The sequence below is a fragment of the Diabrotica virgifera genome, chromosome 8 (genome assembly GCF_917563875.1).
Source record: "Diabrotica virgifera virgifera chromosome 8, PGI_DIABVI_V3a".
Classification (NCBI taxonomy): Eukaryota; Metazoa; Arthropoda; class Insecta; order Coleoptera; family Chrysomelidae; genus Diabrotica; species Diabrotica virgifera.
Window position 1 is genome coordinate 42535094 of NC_065450.1, and position 18918 is coordinate 42554011.

General features: G+C 35.4%; 1 protein-coding gene across 1 annotated transcript in view; it reads left to right on the top strand.

Annotated features, from left to right (window-relative positions):
• Positions 1-18918, top strand: part of LOC126890439 (polyadenylate-binding protein-interacting protein 1) — a 69723-nt gene that overhangs the window by 37345 nt on the left and 13460 nt on the right. The window contains exon 2 of the mRNA XM_050659383.1: positions 431-703. Within this exon, the coding sequence (XP_050515340.1) occupies positions 431-703 (273 nt within the window). The remainder of the gene's footprint in view (positions 1-430; positions 704-18918) is intronic.

Sequence of the window (18918 nt, forward strand, 5' to 3'; positions counted from 1 at the left end):
ATTATACTCTCATGCAAAAATCAGACTGCTATTTATCACCTGTCATAATTCATGTCATTTGACATATTCTACATGTTCCCCTCATTAAAACGCCGATTTGGTGATAAATAGCAGTCTGATTTTTGCATGAGAGTGTAATCTCTGTTCGGAGAGTTTAAGTCTGTTCTGTCGGACAAAATACACGTGCCGTTTTCGTGGTCTGACCGTCCCAAATTTTTAACCTGTTCCACAATTAAAACTTCCCCTGTTCCAGTGTTCCCATATATCAAAGTTTGTCCGACTAGACACCCTTAAGCTATGAACAAATTTTCAGCTTGCTATTAATCAACTTTTTTTTCATACGCGGGATCCAGACCTAGAATGCTCACCAAAATTTTAAAGAGAAACGATACAAATGTAGATACTAAGTTAACATTATATTTTGTTTTAGGCGATAAACTCTCCCAACTTTAGGTATACAGCAGCGAGGTTGTGTTGGACTATTGAACCGGTTTCTCCACAGTTCCGGGCAGAGTTACATTTGAAATGTAAAAAGCAAATAGACGATAATCCCGACCCAAAAAACGTCTTACCGTTAATAGCTGAATTGTATATACAGCTACCGCATCTCCACGTTTATGGAACGCTATTATTTAAATTATTTAAAAAGTTGCTTGATATTGGAGGCAATGAAAATATTAAGACTATATGCCAAGCTTTGAAGGTATGTTTTATTTGTATTTTAATACTAGACCAGGGCGGATCTGTGAAAAAACGTCTATTTTTGGATGTGCGAGGTGGCATTCGGATTTTTGCAGATAAAGTTAGGTGACAGCTTCAATAATAATAATTGACTTATGCTCTTTCTCAAATATGCCCGGAACATTAATAAAAAAATTAAAATATGTAAAAATTTTGAAAAACATCGATTTTTTTCTACTTTCTTTGCTTATATCATTAAAACAATTAATTTTGGAAAATAGTCATAGGGAAATAAAATAAAGATAATTGAACTTTGTATCATATACAAGTAGATCTGGCTACCTATCATCGTCTTTTAAATTATGAGCATGTTGTTGTGGGTTATGATTATTGTAGAGTATATGATGCTGTGGAGGTTAGGCGATGTTTCAAATGCTGCGGTTTTCATCACTTCGCAAATAATTGTCAAGCAAATCAAGTAGTCTGTCCAAAATGTTCTTTAAGTCATCAAGTCTCTGAATGTAAGTCTACTGCTTTAAAATGTATAAACTGTGTTAATTATAACAAACGTGATGGAGTTCAGACGATTAATACTGACCATGCAACATGGGATAAATCCTCATGTTATGTATTCAAGCATACGCTGGACTCATTTAAGGCTAATATACTTGACATTAAATAGCAACCACAGAAACAATTTATTAAGCCCCAGGTGAAGAATAATGGAAGCCCAAAACTAAATATTGAAGTATATTACCAAAACTGTCGCAGTTTGCTAGGTCGCTAGGTTTACACTAACCACGGCTCCGTTCCTGGTACCCATAAAATTTTTGCGTTCACTGAAACTTGGTTAAATTCTAGTGTGTATGATTCGGAACTTTTTGATCCTGAATTGTTTACTGTGATTCGTTCAGATCGGGATTTTTTAGCCACTGGGACAACTAGAGGTGGAGGTGTACTATTAGCAGTTAATAAAGCATTAAATGTTATTCCTATTGATGTCTACTCTATATGTGCTGCTATTGCTGAAGTCAAATTAATTGATGTAGTCATAAGCAAAGTTGTATCAAAGAAAATAGTTTTTTATCTCGTGTTAGTATATATACCTCCGCAAACACCTCTAGCTGAACTAGAATTATTCCTAGAGTGTTTAGAAACAGTTGAATGCCTTTTTAACGAAACAGTATTAGTCTTGGGTGATTTTAATATACCGGAATATACTCAAGGCATTACTACCGGTAAATCAGTGGCCGTGCAGAATGTTGCAAATTTCTTTAATCTATCGCAATATAATCATGTAGTTAATCATAATGAACGAATCCTAGATTTGGTATTTTCTAATATATTTTGTAACGTATATCAGGCAATTGACTATGTTGTTCCCATGGATAACCATCATCCACCGCTCATCATTGATTTTAGTATTAAAAAAGAATTTAATGAAATCAAAATCGACAGTAAGCAGAATTTTAACTTTAAGAGAGCCAACTTTATAGAACTTTATAATGAACTCTATTTATCTGACTGGTCTTTTCTTTCCACTGATCTTGATATCAACAGCAACCTAAATGCCTTTTATCAGTATATTCACAGCATCTTCTCTAAACATATTCCTCTTAAAAAGAAGCAAACTAAACGTTATCCGTTTTGGTTCAATGGTGATCTGATTAATCTTCTGAATACTAAAAATAGAGCTTGGAACGCGTACAAAAAATCTCGTAATATTCAAAATTACACTGAATTCAAGAGAATTCGTTCAGAATTCAAATACTTTAATCAAATAATATACAAGCGTTATGTGTCTCAACTAGAACTCAATCTTAAACAAGATCCTCGTAGCTTTTGGTCGTTCATAAACTCCAAGAAAACAAATTGTTCTATTCCTGAAACTATGTCGTATAATAATATAAAGCTAGAGACTTCACAGGATATTGCCTCATCATTTGCCGATTTCTTCTCAAAGTCATACACCGATATTTCTCCTCCCGACCATATCACTCCCAAATTAAATACATATATTGCCGAACAATTGCACATTCCCGCTTTTACAAAATCTGAAATTGAACAGGCCATAAGGAAGATTAAGCCGAACATGACGATGGGACCAGATAATATTCCTGCATTTCTCATAAAAGATTGTGCCCACGTATTTTCAACTCCTCTGTGTACTTTATTTAACTGCATATTATCCAGTTCGGTCTTTCCCACACAATGGAAAGTTTCTAAAATTGTCCCTGTGTTTAAGAAAGAAAATCGAACTTCTATCCAAAACTATAGGCCTATTGCTATCATATCCAACTTTAGTAAAATTTTCGAGATATGTATAAATAAACACCTTTACACCCACATTTCACCATTCATAGTTCCCCAACAGCACGGATTTATCAGTGGTAAATCTACTTTAACAAATCTTGTTAATATCACTCAATTCCTGTGTGAAGCATTAGACAGAAATGCTCAAGTCGACGTCATATACACTGACTTTTCCAAAGCTTTTGACCGCTTAAGTCATAAAATTCTACTGAATAAGCTCAGTTCTATTTCAATCACACCTACGCTGTTACAATTATTTAACTATTATTTTACAGATCGATGGCAATATACACAAATTAGAGGTTTTAAATCAACCCCTTTTCCTCAGTTATCCGGAGTACCTCAAGGTTCAATTGTAGGGCCGCTACTGTTTGTGATATTCGTTAATGATATTGTTGATGACCTAGATGTTCATTCACTAATTTATGCGGACGATTTAAAATTATTTTTTGAAATTAAGTCACCCTCCGATTGCATTAGACTTCAAGAAAATTTAAATAAAATCAGTATATGGTGTGACACTAATTGTTTGCAGCTAAATGCATCTAAATGTAATGTTATGTCTTTTTCTAGAAGACCTTCTCCAACACACTACGATTATCATATACATAATACTTCCATTTGTCGCCCCAGCTCTGTTAAGGACCTGGGGGTCATATTTGACTGCAGACTATCATTTGTTCCACACATCACTAATATCGTTGCGGGTGCGTTTAGTACTCTAGGTTTCATTTTACGAAATGCGAAAGAACTTACCGATATTGACACTTGCAAATTTTTATATTCATCTCTTGTTCTCCCCAAACTCGATTATGCATCGATAGTTTGGTCTCCAATTTATCAAAATCACACAACTGTTTTGGAATCAGTACAGAGGCGGTTTTTAAAAAGTATGCACTTTAAATCCACTGGCATTTATCCTGCTAGGGGATTTTCTGAAGAGATACTTCTCGATAAATTTAAGATGCAAAGTCTTCAGCGTCGTAGAATAACTCAATCTTTATGCTTTTTATTTAAAATTATTAACAATCAAGTAAATACTCCTGAGTTATTGCAACTTCTTAATCTCCACGTACCACGTGTTGCTTCTCGTACTTCACAAACGTTTTATGTTAACAGAGCCAGATCAAATATTTTGGTGCAGTCACCTCTAGTACAAATGCAAGCTCACTACAATGCGAACTCTGATCTCTTTGACATCTTCAATTCTAATTTACGCATCATTAAGAATTCTGCTAACGATATTAGGTTGCAACCAGTCACTTTTTAGCATCTTGCTGTTATATTATATATTTATTCTGTATTTTTGTATTTAATTGTTTTACATACTATGTATTTTCTGTTTTTCTTTAATTACTTTATAAGTTTTTGTTCGTTGTTGTTCGTATGTGAGTGTGTTTTTCTCATTTTGAGTTTTTTCACACACTTACATATAAACGGCGTTTATGTAGTCTATGTATTTTATACTGTTTTGTTGTTATGTTTATGATCTGTAAACGGTAAATTTACTAATACGCTTAATACACTAACCCAGATTGTAATTGGTCCAGTACTGTTATTTGGGTACTAAATAAATAAATAAAATAAAAATAAAAAATAAAAATAAAAAAATAAATATACGTCTGGTTAAAAATGTCTTCAATTATTAACTTTTCTGCAAAATGGCAATAAATACAAAATAAGGGGGCAAAATAAGCCTGTTTTTATTCAATGTTTTTCAACCACTTTGGTTGCACTTAAGCAAGAAACCCATTATGAACGCCCGGCACGGCACAGCCCGGCATGGCACAGCACAGGCCGGCACGTCCAAAAACCCATTTGTAACGGCCGGCACGGCACGGCACCGGAAAAATGATCATATATTTTAAAAACTATCGTAAAATAAAAGTTTTTAAAAGACATAAACTACACAATTTTAATGAATATGCATCATGTTAAAAAACGAATTCATGGTTAAAAGATAATGTACGTACCTGTCCATTGATCAAAATTTTCGGATATTTGTACCCATGTATTGTCCTTTTTCTTACTATCATGATAATTTGAGTCCGATGCATCATACAAAAATGGGTATTCTCTGGCACTCTCAATGAAAAGTTCTTCCATATTATTTTATTTCAAAAGAAACAACGGGCTTTCAATTAAAAAATCAACAATATATTTGCTTATTACCAACAATTATAACGCACTGGCGCCAACTGGCCGTTCAGGCCGTTCGACTTCAACGGATTTTATTATCCTCGGAGAATTTTGGCCGTTCCGTTTGCATGCTGGCCTGTGCCGGGCCGAGCCGGCCGCTCATAATGGGTTACGTTGCATTTAAAACTATACAAATGAATTTGGACTGTCCTGTGCCGGCCGGGCTGTGCCGTGCCGGCCGTTCATAATGGGTTTCTTGCTTTAGAACAGGGGTGGGCAAAGTGCGGCCCTCGGGCCGCATGCGGCCCTTTATACATTTTTTGCGGCCCGCGGAAAAAAATTAATTATTTTCATTTAAAGTTTTTCTTTAATTATTGCTAATATTAATAAATATAGATAATGCAGCATTAACACAGCTAATATAATTAACACTTTCGCAGCGGGTGATTTTTCCGCAAATTTCGGCAGAGTTTTGTCTGCCGCCTGAATGAAATCCACGAAATTTCAACAAATAGAAACGATATTTTTGAAGTAGTCTGGAACTGTTTGGAAAATTTTAAATTAGCGCTGTAACCACCTAGAAAGTGTAACAACTGTCGGAGCACCATATTTAAGAGGAGCAAATATTGTAATTTTGAGAATACTTAAAGATTACGTCCATGAACAATTTTCAGAACATCAGTTATTATTTTTCACTGCTTAATCCATGAGCAGGTATTGTGCAAAAATGATTTGCAAGTAGTCAACGCCAACGTCATTTCAATTATAACTAATATTGTTAATTATTATTCGTTCAATAGGATTAAATCATCGTGCATATTTTTATATTACTTAATTCTTTCAAAGAAAACAAAAACAATGAAGGGAATCTAAGATTTTTCAAATTTATAGCTTTGGTTATTTTGATTTAAATGACGCGTGTTGCATATTACGTATGATGCGTGTTTGCATCTATTTAAGCACGGAATTTGCCTTCAAAATTTTAAGTAACTAATAGCAATGTTAAATTAGAATTTACTATTTTATTTGGGAATAAACCACAATTTAAGTTTGAAATTAAATTTATTTGACGTTTCCATTTCCACTTCGGAAATCGTTATCAAAATGCAAAACATTAATAAATTAAACTAATTAAATAAATGCTTAACTTATTAATGTTTTGTATTTTGATAACGATTACCGAAGTGGAAATCCAAACGTAAAATAAATTTAATTTCAAACTTAAATTGTGGCTTATTCCCAAACAAAATAGTAAATTGCATAGCTTCAGAACAATATTAGAGAAAAAAGAAATAGGTTCATAAATAAAATAAAAATAAATAAATATTTAGATACACATATATTTGAGGGAAATACCATGCTTAATTAAGTGCGAATGCTGTTTAGGGGGAGGGGTACGGTTTAAAAAATCTGAAATTTTTGATTTTTTAAATATTTTAAATGAAAGTACATAAATCCATAAATAAATAAACTTCAAGAATACTCTCTAAAATTTTCAGCTTGACCGGAGTAAAATCACCGGAAATAAAGCATGTTTAACATCCCTACCTTCGACTCGATTTGCAGTAGCTTGAGCGTAGTGAGAAACGTTTAACAGCTGTTCCCGTCTCTTTTGTAAATTACTCTGCGATTCAAAAACATATTCCGGCGTGCATCACTTTACAATTTGACAGACAAAAAACAAATTGAAATAAAAGCTGTCAAACCAAACGCGTTTTTCTCAAAACTGCTTTTTTTAAAGGCGGTGGACATTGTAACTCAAAAACTACCTACTTGGCAGATCCACCTGAAATTTTTCATAGATTTTCTTTAAACATTTCGTGAGATAACTCTGGCGAGATATGTTTTGGTTAACAATAATAAATATGTTGATTTTCACCTTTTTTAACAAACATTTTGTATTTTGACTTGTACTTTGAGTGATATCAAAAACTCAAAAATCGTTAAAACTAAAAAAACTCAACAGCGTCACCTCAACAAACTCATAAGCTAATAAAATATTTTTGAATTGTGATCCATTGACGAGTTCTACTGCAAAATCCATTTGCTGATGCTCCATTTGGAGATGCCTGTAAAAATTTGCCACCGTTGGCTTATTTTTCAATATTTGGTATTTACTTGAATACCCACTTGAATTGTACTGAATATGTTTATTTAATTTAAAAATAAAATAATTCTACCATAATTTCAGGCAAAATTCAAGAAAAGGTGCTTGAAATGTTGATTCCAAACCATGCCACCCCCCCCCCTTGAACAAAATTAGTAATAAGTTAAAAATTCGAAAATGTTAATATAACAAATATTGCGGTCCTCGATAATAGACCAAAAATATTTTGTGGCCCTTACTAAAAAAAGTTTGCCCACCCCCTGCTTTAGAACCTTCGTAATTCGCTTAGAAAATTCTTACAACATACTTAAATCGTCCACCAAATTTCACTAAAATCGACTTTACAGATTTTGCATAACAATTTTGCAATCTAATTTTTTTTAAGTTAAACTTTTTTAAAAACTTTATGAACAAAAAGTAGACCCATTTAGAAGTTTTCTAATTTTTTACATATAAAGAGGCGCTCTATCTATCTAATAGACTTTAGAGAACTAAAATTGGATTATTTAAGCGGCCTCAGCACTGTTTTAAAGTTATAAACAATTTTTTGGCTTATAAACAAATACAGTGAGGACGTTTGAGTTAAAATAAATTCATTTTTCAGCTATTTATCAAATAAACATTTTTTCTGTTTTAGGACAACAGTAAAATGTATTTCGAATTAAATAAATTATATACTTTCTGTAGAAAAATACTGCACAAATATTTAGAGAGAGTAACTAAATTAATCTCGGAAAAGTATTTCCTAGGCGCTAGTTCAAAAAATATAAAATTAGTAGACGCGCGCACTCTGCATTAAGCGATTCTTTCATCCCGATTAAGTTTATACGTGTTGAAAGATAGTTACTGGTAGAAAAACAAACTCACCCTGTTTTGTGTTTGCTTCTGGTTCGTTGTCTTCTTATCTGGCCAGATATCCTTGTGAAGCTGCTTGAAGGAACCTATATGCCGTTTACGGGAACTGTTTAAAAACACATACGCGCACTTTTTACGCACTCGAAGACTTAGTTGGCTCAGTAAAAATCCGGTAGAACTTTAGCGGTAAATTCGATATTGATAGCGGTAAATGAGGTATTGAATTGAGAAGAAGTCGTAGATGTGACTCCTTGAAGTTCGAAGACGGAAGTGATGGAGGCACAGTCTGATCGGAAAGGAAGGAACGCTTCGCGCAAAAAAATAGTACTTATATACGCCGCTAGAGACTGTATCTAGGGGTTGTATTACGAGGGAGCGTCTGAAATTATTATTTTGGACGCTGGTTAAAATGAATATTTTAACACTTTCTTCTTTTTGTCTGAATTAATTCAAAAAAATTGTGGGCACCATGTATAAATAATTATGTTAATGTCTATATTAATGAATAGATAATTAAATAACCTTTCGAATAAGCTAGCACACGACCCCTATTCTCATTTAAAAAAATCATCGATTACTTCATCACACCCAGATGGATGACGTCACTAGTATGATATGTATGCCAAAAAATTATAACTTAAATATAAAAATCGACCTATTTCGGGATTCATCTCCAGAGTCGCCCATTCTCGAGAAAATGAATTTATATAATTTATATAATTATAAGCCACAGGGAACAGTATTAGGTCCTGTCCTGTTTAATCTATATATAAATGGATTATTTTCATTACAGAGTACAGGGCACATAATTGGGTTTGCTGATGATACAGCTATTATTTATGAAGCTGAGAATTGGTATGAATTAAAAACAAAAACAGAATGTAATCTACAACTAATAAAAGAATGGTTTGACTACAAAATACTAACAATAAATTTTAAGAAAACTGTTTATCTACCAATATTTAACTCTAACTTGACCACTGATCTTTTCAAACCCCTTCAAATATCACATAATAAACAAAATTTTTATATTAAACCCGTAACAAATGTTAAATATCTAGGAGTTTTTATAGATACACATCTAAAATGGGACTTTCACATTAAATATATCATTAAAAAGCTACAGTTTATCCTGTATAAGTTTAAACATCTTAAAAAACACATACCTAATATATACCTTCGCACACTATATTACGGACTAGTAGAAAGTCATCTCCGTTATGGTATACTGGCTTGGGGAAGCGCCCTAAAAACACACATTCTCCCACTGAAAATCATACAAAGAAGATTTCTGAAAATTATTATGTCTAAACCATACACCTACTCTACAGATAGATTATATAAGGATAGTAATATATTTGATTTGAAACAGTTATACTTTCTTTGTGTGTCTTTAAAATATCACACCATGAAAACAGACAACAATTTACCATCACATGAGCATGATACAAGAGGCAAACACCTTTATATGATTCCGAAAATGACAAAGTCCTTCTGTCAAAGAAGTTTTCTATTTCTAGCCCCAAAAATATAGAATCATATCCCCAATGATATCAAAAATACTAAGAATGTTCTTCTATTTAAAAAGAAATTAAAATCATTTCTGATGGAACAAACAAGAAATTTTTGTGACATCATTATAGTAGCTTAAATTTACATACATTAAAAAACAAAAAAAAAATAAATGAAACTCTAGAGTCACTACCAATTTTTATACCTATATTTCAAATTTTATATTGTTTTAAACTGATTTATTTTGCTTCCTATTTTTATCATATTTAATAAAACATGCGTATATACACCATTCTTCAAAAATATTACTAACTAATTGAGCCATACATAATTGTTTAAAAACAAAAATTAATTATTCGTGCTTTATTGTTAAACTAAGTATTTATTTTATTGTTTTCATTATATTATTTATTCTACGTATCATATTTACTAAAACATAACTGTGTATTTACAATTAAAAAAAACGTACCTATCTATTTATTGTATTATATTCTATTGTATTATGTTGCTATTTATGTTATTTACGTTAATTAATATGTTATTATTTATTATTTTATATCATATTTACCGAAACAGGTGTATCCACACCTCTCGGAGACCTTCGGTTTAATTTATTCACTTTAGCTGTAAATATCTAAAAAGATTGTACCTATTATTGTTGAATAAATTATCCCAGATTTAGCCATACGGCTCACACTCCCTCAAGGGGAAAATTGACTCATCCCAGATACCTACGGTATCAAAAGGATTGAGCTCTGGTGGGACTTTTTCCGTGTTATCGAGCCCTAGGTGACTTGGTATGCAGGTGTATCTCCCAAAAATTTTCGTACACATCTGGCCGTTGCGAGTAGTACTGCTTTCTGCATGGTCTTATAAAGATGTTCATTAAGACCCAGCTTTTTTATGCTTTCGAGGAGGGTCTTCGGAATGACTCCAGTAGTAGACATAATAATCGGTATCGTCTGGGTACTTTGCATTCTCCATTGTCTCCGTATTTGAATTTCCAGATCTCTGTACTTGGCGATCTTTTCAGTAAATTTAGTACGTAGATTATTGTTGTTAGGAATCGCCACATCAATGAGGGTTGTTTGTCTCGTTAATTTATTGACTAATACGAGATCTGGTCTATTATGCGCCACTGTTTGGTCTGTGAGAACAGTGCGGTCCCAGTATAGCTTGTAGTTGCCATCCTCAAGCATACTCTCAGGGACGTATTGATAATATGGGAGATGGTCGGTTTGAAGAAGTCCCAGCTTGATAGCTATCTCCTGATGAAGGATTTTTCCCACTGCGTCATGCCGTTCCTTGTACTCAGTTGCAGCAAATGCCTGGCAGCCCCCTGTAAGATGTTGGATGGTTTCTTGGGCTTGACATCCATATCGGCATCTGTCGTTTTGAACATGAGGGTCTTTGATGATATATTTCAGGTAATTTCTGGTTGGTATAACCTGATCCTGAATGGCCAGTAATGAACCCTCCGTTTCAGGGAACATCTTTCCTGATGTCAACCAGTAGTTCGACGCTATATTGTCGACATAATCTTGGCTGACCTCATTGGAATGTCGCCCGTGCAGAGGTTTACCCATCCAGGCGCGCACTTTTTCGTCCTTAGTAAGGTGGTTTATGCGCAGTTCTGCTTCCCTCAGTTTTATCGGTGTTGTGCCATCTACTGCGCAGATAGCGCGATGTAGAGTAGATGTTTCAGCCTGCATCTGAAAATAAGATCTTAAATTAGCAATTTGTTTGTCTAATTGCTCACCTATATCCATAAGTCCTCTTCCTCCTAAATTCCGCGGTAATGTCGTTCTTTCTACTGCACTTTTTGGATGGTGTTTTTGTGCCTTTGTGAGGTGCGTTCTTACTTTTCGCTGAAGATTTTCTATGTCCGTTTTTGTCCACTTAACAATGCCAAATGAATAGCTAAGCGCGGAACATGCGTAGGTATTTAGTGCCTTAAACAAATTTCTACTATTAAGGTGTGAGCGAAGCAGCTGTTTTATCCTTCGTATAAACTCAGTAGTTATCTCTGTTTTCATTTGTTTATGGTCAATTCTCCGCGCTTGCTTTACTCCAAGATATTTATACATATCGTTTTCACCCATGGCCTCGATGTTCTGGCCATTTTACATATCGAATCCTCCGGGCTGTACTTTTCCTTTGAGAATAAATTATTATTATTATTATTATTAGAATAAATATTGGTGGCGTTTTAGTAGTTGTATTTGTATTTTGGCTCTGGTTTTCTTCTGTAGTTGTATCCTGATTTGCATCGTTTTGTTCTTCTGTAGCTGTATCCTGATTTGCATCGTTTTGTTCTTTTTGTAATACAGAGAATTTGTTGGAGGTCGATATTGGTGAGTTTAACCAGTAATCATCTATTTTGGATTGTTTTGTTGCTCTAATATATTTTTCCGGGCTATCAATTCGATTTCTTTTTTTGTTATGTACGTGTTTCCAATCATCTGGTGCAGATTCAGCTTGGGATTGCGATTGAACAGGTACTACAGGATAATATTGTGCTGCACTAGTAGAAGGCTGCATCGGTTGTGAAACTAAATGCGGTTGCACGTTTTGAATACTCTGAGCTGTGTTATTATATAAGGACTGTTGAATTGGTACATATTGAATTTGCGCGTACGGTCCTGCACATTGGTTTGGTGAATTTAGTGATGGATTTGTAGTAATGTCCTGTTGTGGATAATGTACATACTGAGTATTATAATTTTGGCTCATGGTTTAAAGTCGTTAAGATTTGAAGCATATTCTTATGCGTTATTAACAGTTTTTGGTATAATAAAATATTGTTCTACTTTTCTTATTTTTTTTAATTTTTATTATCTTTCTTGATGTGATGTAAAAAAAAACCGCGAGAGGGGTTAATTTCAGTTCAACCCTGCGGAAAATTAACCCCCGTCGGCCTTTTTAATGCTTTTGTAATCTCTATATTTATAAAATTGCAATATTTATTTAAATAATAATAATGAAATAATACGTTACTTTGGAGCGGTGATTCCCACCTTTATACTGTTGTCGACACTTACACCAAACCGAAGAATGTTTTGACACAAAGTTCGAGTTTTTTTCACTAATTAGCACTCGCGCGGAACAAAAACACTCTTGAAAATGACATAAATGCTTCTTATGAGACAACGGAAACTTTGCATGTTCAAGTACATCTATTATTCGCGTGAAAAGTGTTAAAAATATTACTCCGCTGACCAAACTACTACAAACGATTGCAAAAGATGCTTATGTATTAAAAACTCTCGCCAATGACCAAGTAAAAATAATGCCTCAAAATAATGAAGTCTACTCTGTCATAACAAAAGCACTAGAAGACAAAAATACTGAATTTCATACCTACCAACTCAAAGAAGATCGCTCATTCAGAGTTGTACTAAGAAATGTACATCCATCTACAGATATCAACGAAATTAAGGCGGAAATCCAAAGCGTAGGGCACGAAGTCATAAATATCAATAACATTCGTCAATCAGGTACTAAAAAGCCATTACCACTGTTCTACGTTGAACTAAAACAAGCCGAGAATAACAAAGATATATATGAGATCGATTCATTGTTGAACTATAAAGTAATTTTTGAACCTCCACATAAAAAGCGTGTAGTACCTCAGTGCATAAAATGCCAACGCTACGGCCACACCAAAAATTTTTGCTACCTTTCTCCAAGATGTGTTAAATGCGCGGGTAACCACAGATCTGATCAGTGCTCTTACAAAGAAAGAAACAACCAGGTGAAATGCGTGCTGTGTGAAGGAAATCACCCAGCAAACTATCGTGGGTGCTTAGTCCACAAAGAGCTGCAAAAAAGAGCGTTTCCACAACTGAGAAGCAAACCAACAAGTCAGCCTGTCCAATCAAACCAAGACTTAGTAGTCCCGAATGTAACCTATGCTCAGGTAGCAACCGCTGGTAATCAAATACCATCAAATACAGCTCCCAGTCTTCAACAATCCACTGACATGCTCGAACTTAAAAATATGATCAAACAATTGGTAGAACAAATGAGCACAATGTTAAACCTCTTAACCGCTCTCATTGCTAAAAAACCCTAAGATGGAGGCGTTTCTAAAACTAGCTTCATGGAACGCCAATGGCTTATCACAACATACACAGGAAATCAAATACTTTCTACACCTTCACAAAATAGATATACTGCTAGTATCCGAAACTCACTTTACACAAAAAAGTTACCTTAAAATTCCAAACTATACTATATATACTACTAATTATCCAGATGGATCAGCACATGGAGGCTCTGCTATTATAGTTAGAAATACAATAAAACATCATAATGCTGGCGAGTACCAAACAAATCACATTCAAGCGACCAATATTGTGGTTGAAGACTGGGATGGACCACTTACAGTATCTGCGCTGTATTGCCCCCCACGACACTCTATCACAAACGAACAATTTAAAGATTATTTCAATTCACTTGGGAGCCGCTTCATAGCAGCAGGGGACTATAATGCCAAACATACCAGGTGGGGATCAAGACTAATCACTCCGAGAGGTAGAGTTCTCTTAAATATCATAGAGTCAAATAATATGGATTATTCATCAACCGGCGAACCAACATACTGGCCCTCGGACAGAAATAAAATCCCCGATTTGGTCGATTTTGCTGTAGTTAAGAACATCCCTAGGTCTAATATAAAAGCTACATCATGCTACGAATTATCTTCTGATCACTCGCCTATACTATTCACAGTTGGAACCCAGGTACTTATTAAAGAAATATCCCCCTCACTTTATAACAGACGCACACACTGGCCAAAATTCAGATCTGTCCTGGAGAACAAGGTGTCTCTAGACATTCCACTAAAAACCAAAGAGGACATTTTTCTTGCTGTGGAACAACTAACTACAAATATCCAATCAGCTGCCTGGCAAGCAACACCAACAATACAAAATAAATGCATAATAAATGACTGCCCACAAGTTGTCAAAGAAAAAATTTTGCTAAAGAGAAGACTGAGGAAAAGATGGCAACAGACCAGAGATCCTGCTGATAAGCGTAGATTCAATAGTGCATCAATGGAATTAAAAAAGCTCTTCGAAGATCTCAAAAACCAATCACTTCAGTACTACTTGGAAAATTTAGATTCCACTAAAGATACCGATTATTCGCTATGGAAAGCCACGAGAAAACTGAAACAACCCCAGAAACCGTCACCTCCAATTAGAAAATCGGACAGAGAATGGGCTCGTAGTGCACAAGAGAAAGCAAGTTGTTTTGCAGAGTATTTTTCCGAAGTATTTACTCCCAATCAAGTGAATTCACCTCTGGAAGTAGACGTATTCTCATTTCTTCAAAGTCCATATCAAATGAGTTTGCCTATTCCGAAATTTAAGTCGTCCGAAGTCATCTTGGCTATTAATAATTTAAACGATAAAAAATCTCCAGGGTACGATTTGATCAGTGGAAAAGTATTGAAAGAATTACCTATCAAATGCATAAAACTTATAACGTTTATATTCAATGCCATATTAAACTTAGGTTACTTTCCTGATCAATGGAAAGTGTCTCAGATAATAACCATTCTAAAACCGGGGAAACCTCAAGAAGAAACTACATCGTACAGGCCAATCAGCCTCTTGCCAATCACGTCTAAAGTTTTCGAAAAACTATTAGTAAAAAAACTCGAACCCTGGATCAAAAATCTAATTCCAGACCACCAGTTTGGATTTCGATCCCATCACTCAACAATCCAACAAGTTCACAGAGTGGTAAAACATATAAATGCTGATTTTGAGGCCAAAAGGTACTGTTCAGCGGCATTTCTTGACGTTAGGCAGGCATTTGACAAGGTATGGCATGAAGGCCTCCTATACAAGCTAAAAAAGACATTACCGCACAGCTTTTACATTCTTCTTGAGTCATATTTGTCAGGTAGGTGTTACTTTATTAAATACCAAGATGCAATTTCCAAACTCTATTCTATCAAAGCTGGCGTACCACAGGGTAGCGTGCTGGGACCTACCTTGTATCTCTTGTTTACCGCAGATATACCTCCGCCTCTTCAGGAACCACTAGAGGAGAGACCACTTACAGAAGAAATGATGCTAGGAACATTTGCCGACGATACTGCAATCCTAGCCTCACACACAGACCCTATTTATGCCTCGCATATCCTTCAAGCGTATCTAGACAGAGTACAAATTTGGTTTTTGGAATGGAAAATTAAAGTGAATGAAGGAAAATCTATTCAAGTTACATTTACAACACGAAGAGGAACTTGTCCCCCTGTAACTTTAAACAATCACCAATTACCATCAGCCAACGAGGTAAAATATCTTGGTATTCATTTGGACAGAAGTCTCACATGGAGGAAACATATCTGGACCAAGAGAAAGCAACTAGGTCTCCAATTCAGAAATATGTATTGGTTAATGGGCCGTTCATCAAGACTATCTCTGGATAATAAATTGCTGCTCTATAAGGCAATACTTATGCCAATCTGGACATATGGGTTGGAACTATGGGGAACAGCCAGTCACTCCAACATCGAAATCATCCAACGCTTCCAATCAAAAACCCTCAGAACCATCACTAATGCACCTTGGTACATCAACAATAGAATTATTCATCGAGACCTTAAAACTGATACGGTACAAGAAGTCATCACAAAACGTAGCGCTGCTTACATTGCCAAGTTGGAGGATCATGAAAACCAGTTTGCACTTAACCTCCTAGACAATTCCCAAGAACAGCGTAGGTTAAAGAGGTTCAAACCATTGGACTTACCATTTAGAGTAAACTTTTAAACTAATGAGTTAGTAGTTATGAAATGTAATTATTTTGTACAGAACTTTATAAAAATTGTACTTTGATTTTGCCAGTGGGTAAAATCTTTCTTGTCCTTAGTCAATGTAATTACTTTTGTTTATTGTTGACACTCAACAGATTGCAAAATAAATTTAAATAAAAAAATAAAAAAAATTAGAATAAATCCAGATTTAGCCATACGGCTCACACTCCCTCTAAGGGGAAAATTGACTCATCCCAGATACCTACGGTATCAAAAGGATTGAGCTCTGGTGGGACTCTTTCCGTGTTATCGAGCCCTAGGTGACTTGGTATGCAGGTGTATCTCCCAAAAATTTCCGTACACATCTGGCTGTTGCGAGTAGTACTGCTTTCTGCATGGTCTTATAAAGATGTTCATTCAGACCCAGCTTTTTTATGCTTTCGAGGAGGGTCTTCGGAATGACTCCAGTAGTAGACATGATAATCGGTATCGTCTGGGTACTTTGCATTCTCCATTGCCTTCGTATTTGAATTTCTAGATCTCTGTACTTGGCGATCTTTTCAGTGAATTTACTACGTAGATTATTGTTGTTAGGTATCGCCACATCAATTAGTGTTGTTTGTCTTGTTAATTTATTAACTAGTACGAGATCTGGTCTATTGTGTGCCACTGTTTGGTCTGTGAGCACAGTGCGGTCCCAGTATAGCTTGTAGTTGCCATCCTCAAGCATACTCTCAGGGACGTATTGATAATACGGGAGATGGTCCGTTTGGAGAAGTCCCAGCTTGATAGCTATCTCTTGATGAAGGATTTTTCCCACTGCGTCATGCCGTTCCTTGTATTCAGTTGCAGCAAATGCCTGGCAGCCCCCTGTAAGATGTTGGATGGTTTCTTGGGCTTGACATCCATATCGGCATCTGTCTTTTTGAACCTGAGGGTCTTTGATGATATATTTCAGGTAATTTCTCGTTGGTATAACCTGATCCTGAATGGCCAGTAATGAACCTTCCGTTTCAGGGAACATCTTTCCTGATGTCAACCAGTAGTTCGACGCTATATTGTCGACGTAATCTTGGCTGACCTCATTGGGATGCCGCCCGTGCAGAGGTTTACCCATCCAGGCGCGCACTTTTTCGTCCTTGGTAAGGTGGTTTATGCGCATTTCTGGTTCCCTCAGTTTGATCGGTGTTGTGTCATCTACTGCGCAGATAGCGCGATGAAGAGTAGATGTCTCAGCCTGCATCTGAAAATAAGTTCTTAAATTAGCAATTTGTTTATCTAATTGCTCACCTATATCCATAAGTCCTCTTCCTCCTAGATTCCGTGGTAATGTTGTTCTTTCTACTGCACTTTTAGGATGGTGTTTTTGTGCCTTTGTGAGGTGTGTTCGCACTTTTCGCTGAAGAGCATCTATATCTGTTTTTGTCCACTTAACAATACCAAATGAGTAGCTAAGCGCGGAACATGCGTAGGTGTTTAGTGCCTTAAACAAATTTCTACTGTTAAGGTGTGAGCGAAGCAGCTGTTTTACCCTTCGTATAAACTCAGTAGTTATCTCTGTTTTCATTTGTTTATGGTCAATTTTCCGCGCCTGCTTTACTCCAAGATATTTATACATATCGTTTTCACCCATGGCCTCGATGTTCTGGCCATTTTGCATATCGAATCCTCCGGGCTGTACTTTTCCTCTGACTATATTTAAAATACGGCACTTGTCTAGTCCAAAGTGCATACTAATATCATTAGAAAAAGTTTCTACAGTTTTTAGCATCTCGTCGAGTTGGTCTCGAGTGGAAGCCATTAATTTCAAATCATCCATGTACAATAAATGATTAAGCTTCGCCACCACATTGTTGTTATTTTTGATGCTAAAACCTGCATCTGTGGAGTTCAATAGCTGAGATAGTGGGTTCATAGCTAGACAGAACCACAGAGGACTCAACGAATCTCCTTGAAACAGGCCCCGGCTGATTGCGATATTTTCAGTTTCGATGTTACTTTCACCAGGTATTTGAAGGTGAATTCTAGTTTTCCACTCTGTCATTATATGTTGTAAAAAGGTCACTATATTATCATCGACTTTATATATTCTCAATATATCTATAAGCCATTCATGCGGCACTGAATCAAAGGCCTTCTTGTAATCAATAAAAGCAGTAAATAGGTTCCTCTTTTTGGAATATGCTTGATTAGAAATGACTGAGTCGATGATAAGTTGTTCTTTGCAACCCATGGAACCCTTAGCGCATCCTTTCTGTTGAGGCTCTATGATATTGTTCAGAGCACAGTGTTGGTAGATACGCCGGGCTACACAGGATGTGACCAATTTATACAAAGTTGGAAGACAAGTAATTGGGCGATATTTTGCTGGATCTTGGGTGTTATTTTGATCCTTCGGTATTAAATAAGTGGTTCCCTGAGTTAGGAATGATGGTATATCCTGCGGATTAGAAATAACATGATTAATTAGTGTTGATAAGCATTCATGAGTACTCCAAAACTTCTTGAGCCAAAAGTTTTGAACTCCGTCTGGTCC